Source organism: Hippocampus bargibanti, linkage group LG11, assembly GCF_051943395.1.
Source record: "Hippocampus bargibanti isolate YZ-2025 linkage group LG11, ASM5194339v1, whole genome shotgun sequence".
NCBI lineage: Eukaryota > Metazoa > Chordata > Actinopteri > Syngnathiformes > Syngnathidae > Hippocampus > Hippocampus bargibanti.
Window position 1 is genome coordinate 261,299 of NC_142744.1, and position 19,786 is coordinate 281,084.

The following is a 19,786-nucleotide window of genomic DNA, read 5'->3' on the forward strand; positions in this document are numbered from 1 at the left end:
GAGAACGGATTATTCTCATTTTAATGGTTTCCTATGTAAAATTATTTGTTGGGATACACACTCGGTCTGGAAACCAATTAAATTCGTAATCCAAGGTATCACTATTTATTTGGTCATGTCGCGGGCCGCCGAAGAAAGACTAGTGGGCCGCAAATGGCCCCGATGCCACAGTTTGGTGGCTCGCTGGATTAGGATATTTTGCGTCAATCCCCAAAATTCTCTGTGCGGCGAGACGGCGCTTGAAAGCTTTGACGGACAGCATCAAGTGGACTTTGGCGTGGGATCCCTGATCATAAACGAGCTAATTAGACGCGCTCAAAACGGGACGGGGATGACTAATTAGCGTTAATAATCCGAGCTGCACAGCGCCGGTGTTCGCATGGCTGATTCGGCGGGATGACAAAAGACATCGACAAGCACCCCCCCCCCCCCCCCCCCACACACACACACACACACAATTGCGGCGTGGTAATTAACACTTGACACGCCAACCGGCGGCCTTTGCTAAATCAAGCCGCTTTGAATTGTATAAAAAAAGGGCTTCAAGTCTAATGAGATGAGTTGCCGAGCCACAAGCGAGCAAATGGCCTCTTGGATGCCACCAATAATCATCATCATCATCATCATCATCATCGTAATCATCGTAACAGCAACAACAACAATAATAATCGTCTGGATTTTCTTGTATTTTGGCAGAGACGTTTAATCGGACACTGTGGGCAAAGATCGTCTTTTACTGCCAGCAGGGGACGCAGCCATTCGAGACAGACGGCCATGAGGAAAACATTGTTTTCTTGATGTGAAGAACACGCCCCTGGACGTCCCACGCACCAACACCCATAAAGCAACAAAACTTTCCCTGAACCGATAGATAATGAGCTCTTCCTGTGAGGGAGTTTCAAGTCCTGAATTCTGTCCAAGGAAGGAGTTAACCAAGAACTAAATGATGTCCGAGGCCAGATCTCCTAGATGAAGATGCCAGGTTAACAGGCTGTGTCGGATTCCCTTCAAGGCCTTCAAGGCCTTCAAGGCCTTCATGGCCTTCATGGCCTTCAAGGCCTTCAAGGCTTGATTGCGTGTCAACTTGATTCCAATTTCCTTTTTGTTTGGCAGTTCTTTTGTCGCGACGCCTTCTTCCAACACGAGCGTCTTCGCGTAAATAAGCAACGGCGCAGTTTGATGTCCAGAAAGGCTTGGTGTCGAATGACGAGAGCCCCCCCCCCCCCTCCCCCCCAGAACCTCCGGGGACTGAAAAGTGCTTTTTGCTGTGAGCCAATCATTGGATCAGGCAAAAAGTCATTGCCCCCAACGTTTTGAGATTGCGCCACGCGGCCTGACTGGAGAAGATGACTTTGTCTGGTGACCCAAAAGGATTCCTTCAACCTGAAATAACAAACACCTCACAGCAGGGGGTGAGGGGGGGGGGGGGGTGAGGCTTTGCTCTAGTTCAGGTGGAGGGATGAGAGGGGGGGTGCAATTCCTCAACCTCAATAGAGAAGACAGGTCGTCCATCTTGCTCCTGCGGGCCAAGATGGGAGCATCTGGAGGAGCAGGTTTGCACATCCAGCAGAGACAAGGATAACTGTCGGGGGGGCAAAGGTGCCGAAGCATCTGACACCCAGATGTACAGAGGCTGCAGGGGACCCAACTCGGGACCTTAAAGTGGGCCAACATCCCTCAGAGGTTTTTGACGTGGCTCGTGGTCTTCTTCTTCTTCTTCTTCTTCTTCTTCTTCGTGTTGGCGTCAACACGCGGCGGCGGCGCCTCCCCTCCCTCTCCCGGAAAATTGGCCTTTTCGTGTTTATTATGTTTGTTAAAGTCATTCAAAGTGCCTCGGACGGACGCTGGCTCCGGTCATTTCATCTGTGCTGTACGTCATGCATATTAGCAGCTTTGACAAGAAGGAAAGCTGACTTTTTTGACTTTCTTCTGCTTCTAAATTAGTTTTTTACTTCTTCGGTTATTTACTAATTGCAAAAGGGACATCGCTAGAGAACATTTGGCAGGAAGCGGCCAAACCAAAGGAATACAGTGACTCCTCCACTTACAAACTTAACTGGTTCCCAGAAAGTGCGTGGAAGGCAAAAGGTTCGTCTGCCGAACATTTATTTCCCATAAGAAACCATTAAAATGAGAATAATCCGTTCCCAGGTCCCCATAAAACACAATTTTCTACGAAATAATCCTTAAAGCTACACAAAATAGACCTTATCTTATATATAATAAATGTGCTAATGTATTGTAATGAAAGAAATAAACTGTACCGTATAATAAAGTCATTTTATCGACCTTCGTGTTGGTCGATGTTGTTGGATCTTGATGCTATCCGAGTGAAGTTGCCGTGCTTTCTCGGCAATAATACCCTGACTCACACTGTCCCCTGCTAGCTGATTTTCCTTAATCCAAAGACGCAGAAGTTTTTCTTTTGTGTCCTCTTCGGCTTAACACTAGCCTATTGTGGGGTCTTTTTTGGTCCCATCATAGAAAAGTACTCCACTCGATAACAAACCATGTCTGCACTCAAAGAAGGGGGGATGGAACTCGTCCGCCAGCCACCGTGATGCCGTGCGGTTGACGTTTTCATGCAACAAAATGGACGCCGGACGTCCGAACAGATGAAAGTGGCCATCTGTCTGTCACCCGCCAACCAAGACCATGAAAAAGATACAACATCTTTGCTGGATAACCCCCCCCCCCCCCCAGAAAAAACAAAAAGAAAGAAAAAGAAATAAAGTGCAAGAGCGCGCCCTAGTTTGAGATCCGCCCGATTGGGAAGGCGAGATTGACACAACAAGGTCAGGAGTTGCCGAAGGGAGACTGACAAATTGCTGAAGGCGTGTACCAAACCAAACATCAAGCTGACGCAATCAACACGTCGGAAAATAAAATAGAAATAAAGACCTAAAAATGAAAAATCACACTCCCTGACTGAACTGGAATATGGAAATGAGACATCAGAAACCAAATTGCAAATTAACATGAAAAACCACATTCAAGACGCCATATTGCATCCAAACTATTCTCTGTAGAGTCCGCATTATTGATCATTTGGTTATTTGAGACAGTTTCATGCAGATTAGGAACCTTTCGCCTTACAAACATTAAATTCACTAGCATATAGTCTTGTCTGACTAACTAGTTTTCGACAGACGAACCAAACCACACAGCACCACCGTGGCTGGCGGATGAGTTTTCTTTGAGTGCAGATGTGGTTTGTTATCAAGTGCTATTATGGGACACAAAAGAAAATGACGGTCGAGCAGAAGGAGGAGGTCATGGAAAAACACCAACAAGGTGTGCGTTTGTGTGACTTAGCGTCCCAGTAGCAGTACGCTAAGTCGACCATTGCTACGTGTGGCTAAGGGTGTTTCTGTGCTGTCCAAGCAACGGTCTCAGGCAATAGAAGAGGTTGAAAAACTTCTCTTGATCAGCTTAGCGGGGGACAGTGTGAGTGAGGGTATTATCGCAGAGAAAGCACGGCAACTTCACTCAGATATCATTAAAAGGCAACGACATCAACGACCATCACAAAGGTCAATAAAACCACTTGATTACACAGTAGTTTATTTCGTTCATTCCAATACAATAGCACATTTTTATACATAAAATAAGGTGTATTTTGTAATAATAATACATGTACAGTAAAGTCTCGTTATATCAATATCGGCTATATCGATAGTCCCGGTTATATCGATATTTTTTCGGACTCCCTTGAATATCGATATAACGAGACTTTACTGTAATTTATAAGCGCCTTTCAAAGCTCTCAAGGTCGCTTTACAGTTTTGCTTGATGGGGACCCGGGAACGGATTATTCTCCTTTTAATGGCTTCTTATGGGAAATAAATGTTTGGCAGACGAACTTTTGGCCGTGGAAGCAATCAAGTTTGTAAGCTGAGGTATGACTGTATTTGGCGTGCTGACGGCACAGCGGCTGGGTGTCGCTTGAGCTAACCGAAGCGAGAAATGAAGCGATCGTGTCGATGGACGAGTGGCGCCAAAACGTCTCTGCCTGCATTGGGACACTCGGATTTGCTTTTGGAAAATGGAGACGCTGCCACCGTGTTTTTTCATTGGCCGCGACCATCCAAGCCACCGCAAAGCGTCATCTGTATGCATGCTCACAGAAGCCGACGGTCCGGGGGGGAGGGGGATAGCTGGACAAACAGTCTGACACGGACGGTGGAAGAAAAAAGTAGATTGTGACCTTTAAAATGACAATGTGATCATTTATGGCCCAGCGTGGACACGTTCGCCTCGGAGACTCGCCAAGTAAAGAAGAAGGCAAGATTGAAGAATGCCATGATTATTTTGCCCGCACGCTCGCCTCGAGAAAAAAACTCCCCAGTGGAAAAACGACGCCAGCCGGCGCCTTTCCAAGATGCACGCGGCAAAAAGCAAAAGGCAATACACTGATGCCTCAACGTACGAACTTATTCGGTTCCCAGACAGAGTGTGTAAGGTGAAAAGTGTGTAGCCCAAACGTTAATTTCCCATAGGAAGCCATTCAAGTGAGAATCATCCGTTCCCAAGTCCCCATAAAACATCATTTTCTACTAAATAAGCCGTAAAACTACACACATTTTTATTTGATGGATAATAAATGTGCTATTGTATTGTAATGAAAGAAATAAACGGTAGTGCATAATAAAGTGCTTTTATTGACCTTTGTGATGGTTGTTGATGGCTTGACGGAATGGAGTGGCCATCATGACGAATGATTGATTCCTTGTGAACTTTGGCAGCTTTCTCGTCAGAACTGGCTGCCTCGCCATGACGAATGACACTATAGATCCCTGTACGACGCTCAGTTCTCGAAGCATCCGTGGCTAGCCTTGAAATCGCCAATGGATGATGAACTTCCAGGTTGCCTCTTGACGATATCCGAGTGAAGTTGCCGTGCTTTCTCTGCCATCATTTTACCTTGTTCCTCATCAATTGTGTTCTGATTAGCCGGGTTAATAGCTTTCTGCATCAAGTGTACAGATGGCTTGTGCGGGTTATTTGTGGAGCCTGATTGGTGGGATATTTTAACCTTGCAGTCTACACTCTGCTGCATTCTTGACGAATCACGTGGTTTCAACTGAAGACTGGGGACGGGGAATAGAGGACGAGTCGGCTGCCATTTTCTTGTTAGGAGAACGGGCACGTTCGGCCAATGACGCATCCCTCATTGTGGCGCTCCGTGTGTATCTCGAAAAATACTTTGTATGCCAAGGTAAAATTGTCATCAATTTAACGTTTGTAAACCGAAAAGTTTGTAAGGCAAGGGTTTCGTTAACCGAGGTAACGCTGTCTTATTTTGTCCGCACGCCAGCCTCGGGAAAAGCTCCCCAGTGGAAAAAAGGAGGCAAAGACGCCAGTCGGCGCCGTTCCGAGATGCACGCGGCAAAAAGCAAAAAGCTGGGGTTCTCGCTGACTTTGGCGGGCCTTCTTTCATCAACCCGCAAAAGGCAATACGTCTTCATTTTCAACCGTCATCCCCGATTGGCCTCCATCTGTCAAGTCGCCAACGTTGGCGCGGCGACGAACGAGCATCCGTCCATCAAAGGCAACGCGGGGCCGTGGCCCATCACGGCTCCGCTCACTTGTTTTTCTTTCAATCCGCACGTCCATATGCGCAGGCACGCGCCCCACAAAGCCGCAGCCTCCCTCCACCTCTGTGCCCACCCCCCGCCCATCTCAGCACGATGGGGGGCAGAGCTTTCAGCTGCTCTGGAACTCACTTCCTCCCAACATTGGTAACATCGAATCTCTTCGAAGCCACACGTTTAAAATTGCATGTATGTCTTGTGTCTATTAATAATAGTATTTTGTTTATTGTATTCTATTTGTGATTGTATTTTATTGATTATTGTATCTATGCTTGTCTGTGATTGTAAAGTGTCATTGAGAGCTTTGAAAGGCACTTAAAATGTAATTTATTATTATTATTGTACTGTACAATACCGTACAATCGCTATCTGGCTGGCGAGCTAGCTATTAGCTATCTATTGGCTTGCTAGCTAGCTTTCTATCTCTTTGTCTTACTATTCGCTTAGAAATGAAATGTGTTATTATTATTATTATTATTATTATTATTATTATTATTATTATTATTATTATTATTATTATTATTCTATTTGAGTTACTTGCGGGGCGAGTGAACGCTGGCACCCACAGAAAAACTGATCCTGTGACTGTAAAGTGACCTTGAGAGTTTTGAAAGGCGCTTAGAAATCAAATGTCTTATTATTATTATTATTATTATTATTATTATTAATAATAATAAAAGAAAAAAAGATATCTCTTTTACAGAGTGCCGTAGAGCGTCATGGCGGCCAATTGCGGCCGTTCGGAGCTGCAGGCTCGCGCCACACAGAAGCTCGAAACAAGGAAAAACAACAACACGAACGACAAAACAGAGCAAAATTAAAAGAAAACCAAAATCATCTGCAACACCAGATGGCGACAGCGAATCTCGCCTTCCTTCTCGGACGCTATCCGGGCAACAAACGGGCAGTCGCCAATCAAGTCGAGAACGCCCCAAGTTTCAGTCGACAACGCGTCACTTTGAGAGAGACGCGGAAAGAAAAAAAACACACACAACGCGATCCCAGAAAAAAATGTCAGGGACACCACGTCGAAGCATTCAAAAAGCACACGCAAACATTTCAACAGGAGAAAGAATGCGACTCACCGGTCACCAACGAGCATTCCTGTACGCCGTGTACTCCGACGTCACTTCCGCCCTCATTTGAATTCACCTGACGTTTCACTCGGCGAACTAACTCCTCTCGAACACTTTGTGTACAACCGTGGTTGTTTTCGAGCGACAGCCTTGGCTTATCAATCATGCGAATTCCCGTATAATTGTTGTAGTACGCCTCTTACATGATTTAAAAAAAGGCGAACACAAGCGGAAATGCAGACAGGTCACCGCGCATGCGCACCTCCTGCTTTTAGCAATCCGATCGTACGCGGCGATTAAAAAAAATATATGATTGAAGATGACTTTTGTTGATTTCCCGGGAGGGAAAATAGCAGTGTTAGCTTTTGTGAAATTGTTGTCGCGAATCGTAGCATGGTTGTTAGCTACCTGCAGTTGAGATCAACTGGATTGGAGCCAAAATGCTCTTTGTGGGGACGCTACAGTGAGCCATTGTTTCTGTCCAGTGAAGCAAGCGCGTATCATTGCATTTTTGTGAAGTACGTCATGGTTTTGGTGGGATTTTCCAAATTATGCAGTTTATGATGACGTATTACACATGTTAGCCTTCATGCCGGTTCTTGAAATGTCCCAATACGACAACGAGAAACGGGGGGAAAATGGATTGAAGTTGACGCTCTTTTTGCTAACGCTACAGTTTATAAACGCGAGTAAGTTGTATTTTTATAACTCATGGAAGTGGTAGAATATATTCTGTTCTCCAAAACTGCCAAGTTTCAAGCAAGAAGAAGCATTAGCATCTGTATTTCTAGAGCTGGCAATTTTCTTTCCTCGTATTCAGCGACAACCATTTTGGATTTCTGAGGAAAATCTGCCCGCGTTCGTTCGATCGTTGATATTTGCTCATTTATACTTTGAATCTTTTACATTCTTGTTTAGAATTTCAAAAGCTTTTCAATGGCATCTTACTCGTCAAGATCTGCCAAAAAATAAGAAAGTTGTGATCGTTTAAACTGTAATAAAGAACTCGGTGACAGATTTTCATGGTTTTAAGTGCGTCATTACAGGCAGAAATTCCCCTCATATTTCCAAAATTAAAAATTCCATGATTTACTTACTTATTATAGAACAATAAAGCTATTTAAATGCGCTTGAATATGCTATTAGAAAACGCGTGATGAATTATGATTGAAACTTTTTGTCACATCCCTACAAAATGCTATTTGGAAGATCGCCTCACAATCTAAAAGCTGCGGGACGCCGTCCATTATTTGAAATGATTGGAATGAAGGCGTACAGAATACGGGGATAGAAACGTAGCTATTGACGGCTATGCGTGAATGTCGATCGATCCATTTGAGTTGGGATGAGTTGAGCAAAGCCTTTTTTTTCGCGCGTCAGCACCACGGACAGCAAGCAAAGCAAAGCAAAGTTCGGGCGGCCGAACCTTTCACTTTCCGAACTCGGAACCGTTTGACCAAGGCCAACCGACTGAAGCGCGTCACGTCACGTCAACAAAACACGTCAAGGTATTCAACGAGACACGTGATTTGCATTCCCACTGACAGCTTGGTTACGCGAACGCACGCACGCACGCACGCGCATTATCTGTATTTATTCGACGTGCCGGCGAAGGTTTTTCTTTAAATGCTTCTTCTTCTTGTTGTTATTTTCGAGCGAGTGTTGACGCGGGCGTCGGAAAAGCGATTTGGGGCGTCTCCGTTCGGTGACGGCGGCGACGTTTACGGTTAGCGGGCCGCGGCTAAAAGCGACGCGAGGCGAGGCGCGAGCCGAACGCTTCCGACTCACCGAGGACGAAAAACGGCAGCTCGGTGTTCTCCAGGTCGTCGACCAGCACCACGTCTCCCGGGAAATCGTTGCGGACGGAGAAGAGGAGTTTGGGCTCGGAGGCCGACGGGCTGTGCATGACGCTCAGGTCGTTGTCCCTCAAAAAGGGAAGCGCCGACACGGTGACGCTTTTGCTCTTGCATTCGGCGTCCCGGTCGGCGCCCCCGTCGCCGCGGAGGCAGCGAGCCTCGTCGGCCAGGACGGCCGCCAGGAGCGGGAGCAGGAGCGCCGACAGCGGCGCCGGCCGCCGGGACGGCGGGAGCCCGCTCGGTCGCGGCTTGCCGGGCGCCATGGCCGATGACGTGTGTTTGGACCTCACCCCTTCCCTTTTCTGTTCCGAGCGGAGGGAGGATGCGCCGGTCGGAGGCTGAGCGGGGGGCTCGGATGCGACGGAGGGCCGTCGGCTTCCGTGAAACGAGCGCCTCCTTTCTTTGCTTCGATTCGCTTTCCGCCGAACGGACGACGAGCCCGAGGGGGCAAAAGCGCTGCCAAATTGCAATTGACGAATCGAGTGGCAAAATGGACCAATAAAAGCCCAACGAACGATTTCGCTTGGGGCGAGATGCCGTTTCGGTTACGGCGGGGAGGGGAGGGGAGGAGAGGGCACCTTCAAACGTTTTTGCAAGGGGGGGGGGGGGCGAACGTTGTTTACATATAAAAGCAATTCATTTCAAGCTTTTGTGGCTATCTATTAGCTATCTATTGCCATGCTAGCTAGCTAGCTTTCTATCTCTTTGTTTTACTATTCTAGCCGAGTTCTTCCGGATTGAGTGAATGCCGACCGCTGCTCACCCACAGAAAAAAAAATCTTATCCTGTGACTGTAAAGTGACCGAGAGAGTTTTGAAAGGTGCTTAGAAATTACATGGACGATTCTTCTTCTTCTAAGTAACACAGCAGCAAAGTCATGAAAGAAAGAAATTCCCACACGTTCGCTGGCATGACTTCCGGGGCCTTGCCGATAATCAAAAGCGGGGATGGGGAGGACAGAAGAAAGTTGAGAGATTAGAAGAAAAGATCCGAAGGTGGCGGGGGGGGGGGGGGTGGGCGTCGTGGGGGCGAGCAGGTGCTGGTCTGGCAGAGCAAAGTTGGCCCCGATCAAGAGAAAGACGGCCCCGTTTCATCTTCACCGTCTTCCCGTTGCCAAAGCGGCTCGCTTTGGAGCCGCTGGAAGAGTCCTTCCGAATCGGGGACCCCCCCCGGCGCCCCCCGAGCCAGTCATCACCATCTCGCGCGGCCACGTCGTCGTCTATGAACACATCGCGATTTAGAACCGCAAACTACACTTTTGTCTTATTCGAGCAAACATCGCAAACTTCAGTCAACTGATGCTAGCGGGCTAGTGTGGCTAACGAGGACACAAACACGAGCCACGACTTACTAAAGATACAGAAGTACAGCCAGTTGTACTCACGTTTACTTCAAGTTATCGAGCTAGCTACCGAGCTATTTATTTTATTTACTATCTATTATCTGGCTAGCCAACTAGCTAGCTATCTAGCTGGCTATTTGGCTATATATTAGCTGTCTACCTGGCTAGCTAGCTATCTCGCTGGCTATTTAGTAGCCATCTAGCTATCTACTAGCTATCGATAGCTATTTATTAGCTAGCTATCTAACTTTCTGAGTTACTTCCGGGTTGAGTGAACACCGGCGCATGTGGCTGCTGCTGCTCACGTACAGAAAAACTTATCTGTGACTGTCAAGTGATCTTTGAAATCACTTATAAATTAAATTTATTATGATTATTATTATTTGCTAGCTATTAGCTCTGGCTAGCTAGCTATCTAGTTAACTAGCTATTCACAATCTAGCCGGCTGGCTGTCTAGCTAGTTTTCTATTTTGTAACAATTGGCTAGCTAGCTAGATTTCTATCAATTTGTGTTACTTCCGGGTGAAGTGAACGCTGGCGCACGTGGCTGCCGCTGCTCACCCATAGAAGAATTTATCATGTGACTGTAAAGTGTCCTTGAGAGTTTTGAAAGGCGCTTACAAGTGAAATGGATTATTCCTTCTGAAAATCCAATCCAAAATGGCAACTAAATAATGATTGTCTGATCCCTGCCTGGCATTCGGCGGCGGGATTTGGACCATCAAATCCCTCCGTCATAATAATCCAGCATTACAATCCAAAAAAGCTTGAGGTGGACTGGACGGGATTTATCTTCACTTCTAATCTGTCGAGAAGAATCGAGATTAAAGGACCACGTTCACGTCACGCAAGTCGCGTTGACATTGTGTAACATTTGTTTCGCGGTCATCAGTGGCAGGCCGTGGAATGTATGGCGAGGCCTTCAGTGGTGCTATGTTTGGAACCAATCCAGACGAAAAAAAGGTCTGGTGTGATTGATGACAAGTCCCCTCGAGGATGCCGTTAGCCAGGAAATAACAAGCACGTTTCGTCATATTTTCTTGAAAAGTCCATCTTGAAAATGGCGAAAAATCCCACCGGACCCTTGGCATTCTGCCCACCACCTTTTCCAGCGACTCCCCTAAGGCAGGGGCGGACGATCCATCTATCCACTCGCTAGCTAGCTCTCTATTTGCTATATCGCTGGTTAGCTATTAGCTATCGAGCTAGCTTTCTATCTATTTGAGTTACTTTCGGGTTGAGTGAACACCGCGGCTGCCGCTACTCACTCACGGAAAAGCTCATCCTGTAACTGTCAAGTGACCTTTGAGTGAGTTTTGAAAGGCGCTTATAAATGAGATAATAATAATAATACATTTGAAGTTCAGAAGTTAAGGTCAAAGGTCAAGGCGGCACTGTGACCCTCCATGCTGGGATTGTTCTTTTTTTTTGGGTTGGACGCTATCATTTGGCAACCTTGAAATAATTCACTCCAAAAGAAAAGGAAAAAAAGCAAGAAGGATCAATCACACGAGTGCAAGTAAGAAGAACATTTATTGGAATTATACAAGAGAAAGTTTGTTGTTTTTTGATGATTGAGAAGCCATGAAGGCCACGTTGTACCATTTGTGTCATAGGCCCCAGAACACTTCCGGAAGCTTCCAGATGGTTGCCAAGGACCAATGAGATCGGCGACTGGTAAAGGGCGGGGCATAAACCATAAACGTGGAGTCCAAGAAACCATAAAGAAGGAAAAACGCAATGGACGGAACATGGCGGATGGGAATTCTCAAGGGAACTTTTCCCCTTCCTCCCGCTCGCCATTTTTAAAAATACGTTTTGTCACATTCTTTCTTTCCTTTCAGAACTTTGCAGCTGTGTTACTTCCGGGTAGAGTGAACGCTGGCGCGAATGGCTGCCGCTGCTCACCCACACACACACAAAAAAAAAAAAAAAACTTCTTATCCCATGAATGTAAAGTGTGTAAAGTGTCCTTGAGAGTTTTGAAAGGCGCTTAGAAATCAAATTATTATCATTAATATTATGATTATTATTATTCTTGATATTATTTTTGTTATTATTATTATTGTTGTTATGATTATTATTATGATTATTGTTATGATTATTAAATAGGGCTGCAGCGTTTGCAGGTAATTTCTGTGACGGATCAATCAAAACATCCCTGTCATCTCAAAAGCAGTGTGCACATTTTCACGTCTTTACGTCACGTTGGATGGCGTAATATTTACACGACTGTACAAAAAAAAGAAGAAAAAAAACATATTTATATATATATTATATGTTTTTTTTAATATAATTTTGTTTGCTTTTCATCTGGAAAAAGGTGAAAAAAGAAAAATAAAGCAACATCGAAGCTAATGTGTAGCTTTTTTTTTTTGTTGTTGTTGTTTTTTTTCCCTGGTAACCACACGACGTTGCAAACACAAAGAAAGCTTTCGCTTGTGCCGCAGGAAGAGGAAGAAAAAAAGTGCGAGGCAAAGATTCCAAAAGGAAATTTGAGTCAGGGCGTTGGAGAAAAGGAAGTGTCGCCTCATCGACTTGTTGGGTCGCCAGCCAAAATCCTAAAGTTTCTCTCCAGCGCCATTTTGTCGCCCGGCGCGCGGATCAGGCGCAAAGCTGAGCCGTCTCGGGCGGAGGTCGGAGGTCGCGGGCGTCAAAGAGGCGCAGGGCTTCCCTTACGCGGGCCACCTCGCCGGCCGCCATCTTGAGGCGGTGGCGCAGGAGGCAGGAGAAAAGGTCAGGGGGTCGCGGCGCCGGCGGCGCCAAGCGGTTGACGCGGTCCCGCATCTCCAGCAGCGCCAAAAAGGCGTCGTCCCGGGCGGCCGCCGCGTCCGGGCGGTCCAGCTGCAGGATCAGGTCCCGGATGGCCTCGGGGTCAAAGGTCACGCCGTAGCCCAACGCCTTGAGGGCGTCCATCCTCATGTAGCCCGGATCGGAGGCCGGGTCGTCGGCGTCCGACGGTTCGTAGAAGAGCGTCTCGTTAGCCGCCTCCTCGCCGCTAGCCAGGCGGCTGCGCAGGTACACGTGGACCGTCTCGAAGAAGGACTTTTGCCGGGCGCCCAGCCGCAGGGTCCAGTTGGAGCAGCGCCCGGCGCCCGGGTCCGAGTCCGAGTCCAGGGGCGTCCTGACCCAGTCGGGGAAGTCCGGGCGCTGGACGGGCAGGAAGAAAGTCTCCGAGTGGCTGCCCCCGAAGGGGTTGACGTAGACGGCCGGCACGGGTTCCAGCGAGGAGTTGCGGCTGACGCAGACGCGGAAGGTGACGGCGAGCAGCAAGTGCAGCAGCTTGGACTTGTTCTTGTTGCTCTTCAGGGTGAGCAGCATTCGCTTGCGCCACGCCGGCCGGAACCAGCTGCCCAGACGCACGTCGTTGCTGATGTAGATGGCGCCAACCTCCAGCCTGCCGTCCAGGCGCTCCAGGAGGACCTGAGCCTGCCGCAAACAAACAAACAAACAAAGTCAAATAAAAGCCTTCACGTCCGCGCGCTGTCTGAAATAACGTCTGCCCAGACGTCCGGGGCGTGCAACATCGACGTCGGGCGGACGACTTGCAAAAGATTTTCACAATACATTCTTCTTCGTTTTGGGAATTTCGGTTCGTTTGCGTACGCGGCACGGCAGCCAATCGGAAGCCTGCGTCGCGCTTCCGCACTTTCCCCAGCGTTATAAGGTCGTGCATTAGCATCCCATTTTCCAAAGTAGACGCCCGCGACCTCAGCAAGAAAGATTCAAAAGAAGCTAACAACATTTAGGACGCTACAAAACGGAAACGTACATTATCCCGGAACGCCATTCCTCAAGTTTGGGGTGTCAATAAAGCGCTGGTCAGACCGCTGCCAATGTTTTTTCCCTTCCACAAGAGGGCAGCATTTGCCCTTTGTCCACGTCAGCGCTTTCTTGCAGCTTTGGCTGTTTTGAAAGCGCTGTATAGCCAATAGCTAGCTGGCTAGCCAGATAGCCGGCCATACAGCTAATAGATAGCTAGCCAGTCAGATAGCTAATAGCTAGCTAGCTATCTAGATAGCTAGACAGTTAGCTAGGTAGATAGATGGCATATAGCTAATGGATAGCTGGCACGATGGCCAGCCGTACGGCAAATAGATGGCTCGCCGGCTAGATAGCCAAAACATTTTCCATTTTTCTGCTCGTAAAACGGCTATCTATCTGGCTAGCTGTCGGCTATGTGGCTATCTGGCTTTCTAATTATTTCCGGGGCGGAAACCTCGGCGTCCGGCAGGTCCGAGTCCAGGTCCAGGTAGCGGTCCAGCGGGGGCGGCGACGGCGGGTCGGCAGGAGCCCAGGCGGAGCAGGTCGCCGCGGCGGCAGGCGGCGCAACGGCCGACGTCGTCGGCGGCGCAGGCGGCGCACGCCGAGCCCAGCCGGCAGGGGATGACGCCCTGGCACGCCGGCCGCTCGGGGGGGCAGCCGCAGGCCCGGGCCTCCTCCGAGAAGGAGCCCGGCGCCCCCCGTTCGTTGCAGTACAGCAGCGACTGGGCCTTCCGCAGCCAAAAGGACAAAGGCCTGCAAGGTCAAACAACGACAACAACGGCGCCGGTCGGTACAACGCACAAGCAATTGGGCTCCGCTACGACGCGCTGCACTCGCATCGTCGCGAGAAAAAAATGGAGGCACGATCCAGTTCTACGGCGCCACCTTGGCAAACAGCAACCAGTCATTGAAGTCATTTGAAACGTGCCAATCAATGTTCAATTCACATGGAACATTCTCGTCACTTTTTCAACAGAACTGATTCTTCTTTTGTCGTTTGCCGCCATTGCGGATTTTTGGGAGAAAATTTGGCAAAATCGCCATTTGAGATTTTTGGGGGAAATTTGGAAAATCGCCATTTGAGAATAGTTTGAGAATTTTTGGAAGAATTGCCATTTTACAACATTTTAACGGTTTGAAAGTTGCCATTTTAGGAAGTTTTTAACATTTTGAAAGTCGCCAATTTAGATTTTTTTTTTTGGAGGGAGGGGAAAATCTCCATTTTAGAAAATGTTTCAATTTTGAAAATCACCATTTGAGAAAGTTTAACACATTTATGAAAACTGCCATTTAGAATTTTGTGGGGAAATTTTGGAAAATCGACATTTTAAAAATTTTAACCTTTTGAAAATTGCCATTTTAGATTTTTTTTAAATTTTGTGAAAATCACCATTTCAAAAAAACATGTTAGAATATTTTTAGAAAATTGTGAAAATCACCATTTCAAAAAATATATTTTGAAAATCACCATTTTAAAAAAAAATAACATTTTGAAAATCGTTTTTCCAAATTTTGAAAATTGCCATAAATTTTTTTTACAGTTTTGAAAATCGTCATTTTAGAATATTTTTAAAAATGTGTGAAAATTGCCATTTTCAATTTTTTTGGGGGGCAAATTGCCATTTTATAAAATTGGGGGCTCATTCTATCAATTAGTAATTCACTAATTGTCAATTCCTACTTGAGCCTGTAGGTGGCAGCACTCGGCACGCGCAGCTAACAGCGCTACTGCCTAATGTCTTCTTTCCACATGCGGGCATTTAATAATAATAATAATAATAATAGTCATAAATGTATCGCCATCATTTGCCCGCCCGATCCTGTCCAGTTCAACACTCAAAGGACAATTGCAAAAGGTCAAAGGGCACGCGTACCTTTCCCGGGGCAGACTTATCCGCGGTTGTTTGGGACATCGTTTGGCGAGGGTGAACAATTTCCGGAGCGTCTTGTGCGCCTTGGCCAAGACGGAAGCGGCGGCGGACTGGAGCTGAGCGTAGCGCCGTTGCAGCGCCGCGTCCGCCGTCCAGCGTTGGGCCACGGCCGACGCGTCCAAGAAGCGGTCGGCGGGCAAAGCTTTCAGGAAGGCCTTGAATTCATCTGCCGCAGAGACAAAGGAAAACTACACTAAACTACAAAGAAAAAAGAGAGTTGGAATCCATCGTCTGTTGCGTGAGACCGCCGCAGGGTGCCGATGAAGCGCCGCTCAGACCTCTGGCAATGTTCTTTCCCTTCCACAAGGGGCCGGCATTTCTCTTTTGTACACGGTAGTGCTTTGTTGCAGCTTTAGCTTTTTAAAAGTGTGATATAGCCAATAGCTAGCTAGCCAGACAACCAGCCATACAGCTAATAGATAGCGAGCCAGCCATATAACTCATAGATAACACGCCAAAACATATCAGCTATCTGGCTAGCTATCCAACTACCTATCTATCTATTAGCCGGCTAGCTAGCTTTCTATCTATTTACTTCCGGGTTGAGTGAACGCTGGCGCGTGTGGCTACCGCTGCTCACCCGCAGAAAAACTTATCCTGTGACTGTCAAGTGACCTTGAGAGTTGTGAAAGACACTTATAAATGAAATGTATTATTATTATTAATAACTAGCAAGCTAGAAAAATAGCTATATGGCTAAGATTCTAATGATTCTAGCGCAACGTGCTAGCAGGCCGGCTATGCGTCCGATAATTTTGGCCAGCCAGCCAGCATCTCACTCGCACAGCAATCGACCGTGTGATGGCAACAGAGGGGGGAGTTAGCGCGTCATTTAGCCTACGAGTCTCTATTCAATATTTTGAATGGATTTCGACTTACGACCGTTTGGTCGGAACGGAACTCGGTCGCAAGTCGGATGTTACCTCTAGATATAGATATAGAGATATAGATATAGATATATATATTTGCATAGAAAGCGAATGAAATGAACAAACAAGCTCAGATTTCTTTTTCCGTCCTTCCATTTTTTTTACGCCGCTGGAGACGAGTAGAAGCGTGTTTTTTTTTTTTTTTTTTTTTTCACATCGCCGACTTTCAAACTCTGTTAAAAAAAATGGAAGGGGGAGGGGGGGTAGTGCGGGTGCGGGGGGGGGGGGGGGGGGGAGTTCTGGAGAGGATAAAAACCTGGATAGGGTGCAAAAATGATCCCAAAATAGACGACATGTCTGAGTGTCGCCTCATTACTGAGCACCTCATTAAGTGAGAGGCTTTCTCCACTGCAGCTGTTCACACACACACACACACACACACACACACACACACACACACACACACACACACACACACACACACACACACACACACACACATACTGTGCAGTGACATTTGATTGGCCGCGTCGCTTGTAATTGATTCTCCGGAGGATCATGTTGACACTTTGCAAGGAGGAGAGGCGCCGTCCAGCCAATCAGAGTCGCCGACGGCCGAGTCGACTTGAGTGAGACTTTGCGGCATTGCCAACCCTCCCCTCCCCCCACCTAATCTCAAGCCGCCGTCGCCACAAAGTTCACCATCTCCTCTGAGCGTCCAGGTAAACATTTACAACAACAAAAAATCCACACATTCACTGGCATATATTATTTATCCTCTGTCAACAAGTAACATGACAACGGGCTTTTGACTGACTCCATATTTGTATGTTTCTAGAATGCTCGCCAAGCGACAAAAAGTGGCATTTTCCCCCCTAATTAGGTCATTGCCATCTGCCTATCTGTTCGCTATTTATTTGCTATCCATTAGCTAGCTCGCTAGCGTTCTATCTATTTGAGTTACTTCAGGGTTGAAGTCACTTTACAGTCGCAGGATAGGTTTTTCTGTGAGTTTCAGCGTTCACTCAAACCTGAAGTAACTCAAATAGATAGAAAGCTAGCTAGCTAGATGATAGATAGCTAAAGCACATAGCTAATAGCTAGCTAGACGGCTGGCAAATAGGTAACTTGCTAGTTAGCTACCTAGATAGCCTGCTGGATGGCTAGATAAATAAAAAGAAGTGAAGAGAAAAAATGGAAATAAGAAAATCCGTGGTAAAAGACACACACGCGCACACACACACACACACGCGCACACGCACACGCACACGCACACGCACACACAGGAATATCAATAAAGTCACATATATTTGAAAGATGATCAAGTGTATTATTGTATATTTTTGGTCGTAAATTAATTTAAGCAACAACCAAAAAAGAAAAACTGAGAAGCGATTCGGGAGCCGAAAGAGCCAGATCTTTTAAGTGAGCCGAGCCAAAAGAACCGGATCTGTAAAAATAGCCGTAATTCCCATCACTAGTCCCCAAAGAGTCTGCCGGCGCCGCTAACGTGAGGCGCAAAGCCATTTCCAAAGACGCGGCGGCGCAACCGCACCCCACGAGGGCGACTGAGGAAGCCTTCCGCCGCAAAACGCCGGTCCAATTAAATGGCGTCTTTATCTTGCAAGTTGTAAAGAACTCCCGCTGCGTCGAGCCAATGCAGAAAGAAAAATATGCGAGCGAGCGAGCGAGCAGGTGATTTGGCTCGACTTTCCAATTTAGCGCGAGACGTCGAGCATCATTAGCGGCGTGATACGGCACACCTGAGCCCCGCTCGCCCGCTTGGCGCAAATCCATTTTCCAACTACATAATAATAATAATAATAATAATAATAATCCATTCGATTTCTAAGCGTGTTTCAAAACTCTCACGGTCACTTTACGTAAAGGATACGTTTTTTTTCTGTGGGTGAGCAGCGGCAGCCACACGCCCGGAAGTAACTCAAATAGATAGAAAGCTAGCTAGTGAATAGATAGCTATTAGCTAGCAAATAGATAGCTTATACTTAGCGAATAGATAGCTAATAACTAGCAAATGGATAGCTAATAGCTAGCGAATAGATAGCTAATAACTAGCGAATGGATAGCTAAGAGCTAGCTCGCTAGCTATATAGATAATAAATACAGTAGCTGGCTAGATAGCCAGATAGATAACAAGATAGATCACTCAACTCGGAAGTTACTCAGATAGCAAGCTAGCTAGCAAATAGATAGCAGTTAGTTAGCATATAGATAGCCATTTGCCAGCAAATAGATAGCTAATAGCCAGCGAATAGACATCCATTAGCTAGTGAGTAAATAGCTTATACCTAGCGAATAGATAGCTAATAGCTAGCTAGCTAGCTGTAGAGCGAATAAATACAGTAGCTAGCTAGATAACAAGATAGATAGCAAATAGCTAGCTAGCTAGCTACCCCCCACCCCCTCGGCAAACGTACCCGATTCCATAAAGTCTCGGTTGAAGGCTCCCCAGGCCTCTTTGCTCCTGTCCAGGTTGTCCTCGGCGGCCTTGATGTCGGCAAAGGGGCAGTTGCAGTGGGGGAAGCGCGCGCCGCATCGGCACCAGCAGTCGTTGCGGCGGCACAGCAGCTCGCCCTCAGAGTTGCACGCCACGTAGCTGAGCGCCGCCTCCACAAAACGCACCCGCAGAAAAGCCGGCAAGACGTCTTGCAGCCCTGAGGGGAAAAGGACACGTGCTCAAGCGCTGGCGTTCCCATTCCCGTATTTCCGTGAGGCTGCGGCCGGAAAAATGCTATAAAAAGTGCGGCCCGGGGGCCAAATGCGGCCCTCGGTCCATCTTCATCTGGCCCGTCAAATCAATCACGTCAAATTTTCCACATTTCCACATTTTCTCTATTTTTCTTAGAATGGCGATTTTCCAAACTTTCTAAAAAAAATTCACAAATATTCAATTTTTTTTCAAAGATGGCGAGTTTCAAAAATTTCAAAATAAAATGTTAAATGGCAATTTTCAGAATGTTATTTTTTTTATTAAATGGCGCTTTTCTACATTTTCTAAAATGGCGATTTTCCAAACTTTCTCAAAAAATTCAAAAATGGCGATTTTCCAAATTTTCCATTTTTATTCAAAAATGGCTATTTTCAAAATAAAACCTAAAATGGCAATTTCCAAAATGTTCTATTTTTTTTTCTGAAAGGGCGCTTTTCCAAATGTTCTCAGAATGTTCTAAAATGGCGATTTTCCAAATGTTCCACTTTTTTTCAAAATTTTTCAAAATAAAATGTTAAATGGCAATTTCAGAATGTTTTTTCGAAAATGGCGCTTTTCCAAACATTTTAAATGTTCTGAAAAAATATCGAAGACGTAGACTTTCTGAATGGTGTCAAATTT

At 46.6% G+C, this 19,786-nt stretch overlaps 2 protein-coding genes across 4 annotated transcripts in view; both read right to left on the bottom strand.

The window, feature by feature from the left end:
- astn1 (astrotactin 1) overlaps positions 1-8,996 on the bottom strand; it is a 49,325-nt gene extending 40,329 nt beyond the window's left edge. Inside the window, exon 1 of one of the 3 annotated variants that reach the window (XM_089008215.1) lies at positions 8,459-8,996. In XM_089008215.1, the coding sequence (XP_088864341.1) occupies positions 8,459-8,789 (331 nt within the window). In that variant the 5' untranslated portion in view covers positions 8,790-8,996. Of the gene's footprint in view, positions 1-6,679; positions 6,841-8,458 lie in introns of those variants that run through there. The other 2 variants (XM_089008216.1, XM_089008217.1) reach the window with 2 other exon arrangements.
- A 2,387-nt stretch (positions 8,997-11,383) lies between these two features.
- brinp2 (BMP/retinoic acid inducible neural specific 2) overlaps positions 11,384-19,786 on the bottom strand; it is a 30,391-nt gene continuing 21,988 nt past the window's right edge. The window contains 5 exon segments of the mRNA XM_089008218.1: positions 11,384-13,298; positions 14,089-14,142; positions 14,144-14,387; positions 15,509-15,731; positions 18,873-19,109. Coding sequence (XP_088864344.1) covers positions 12,474-13,298; positions 14,089-14,142; positions 14,144-14,387; positions 15,509-15,731; positions 18,873-19,109 — 1,583 coding nt within the window. The 3' untranslated portion in view covers positions 11,384-12,473.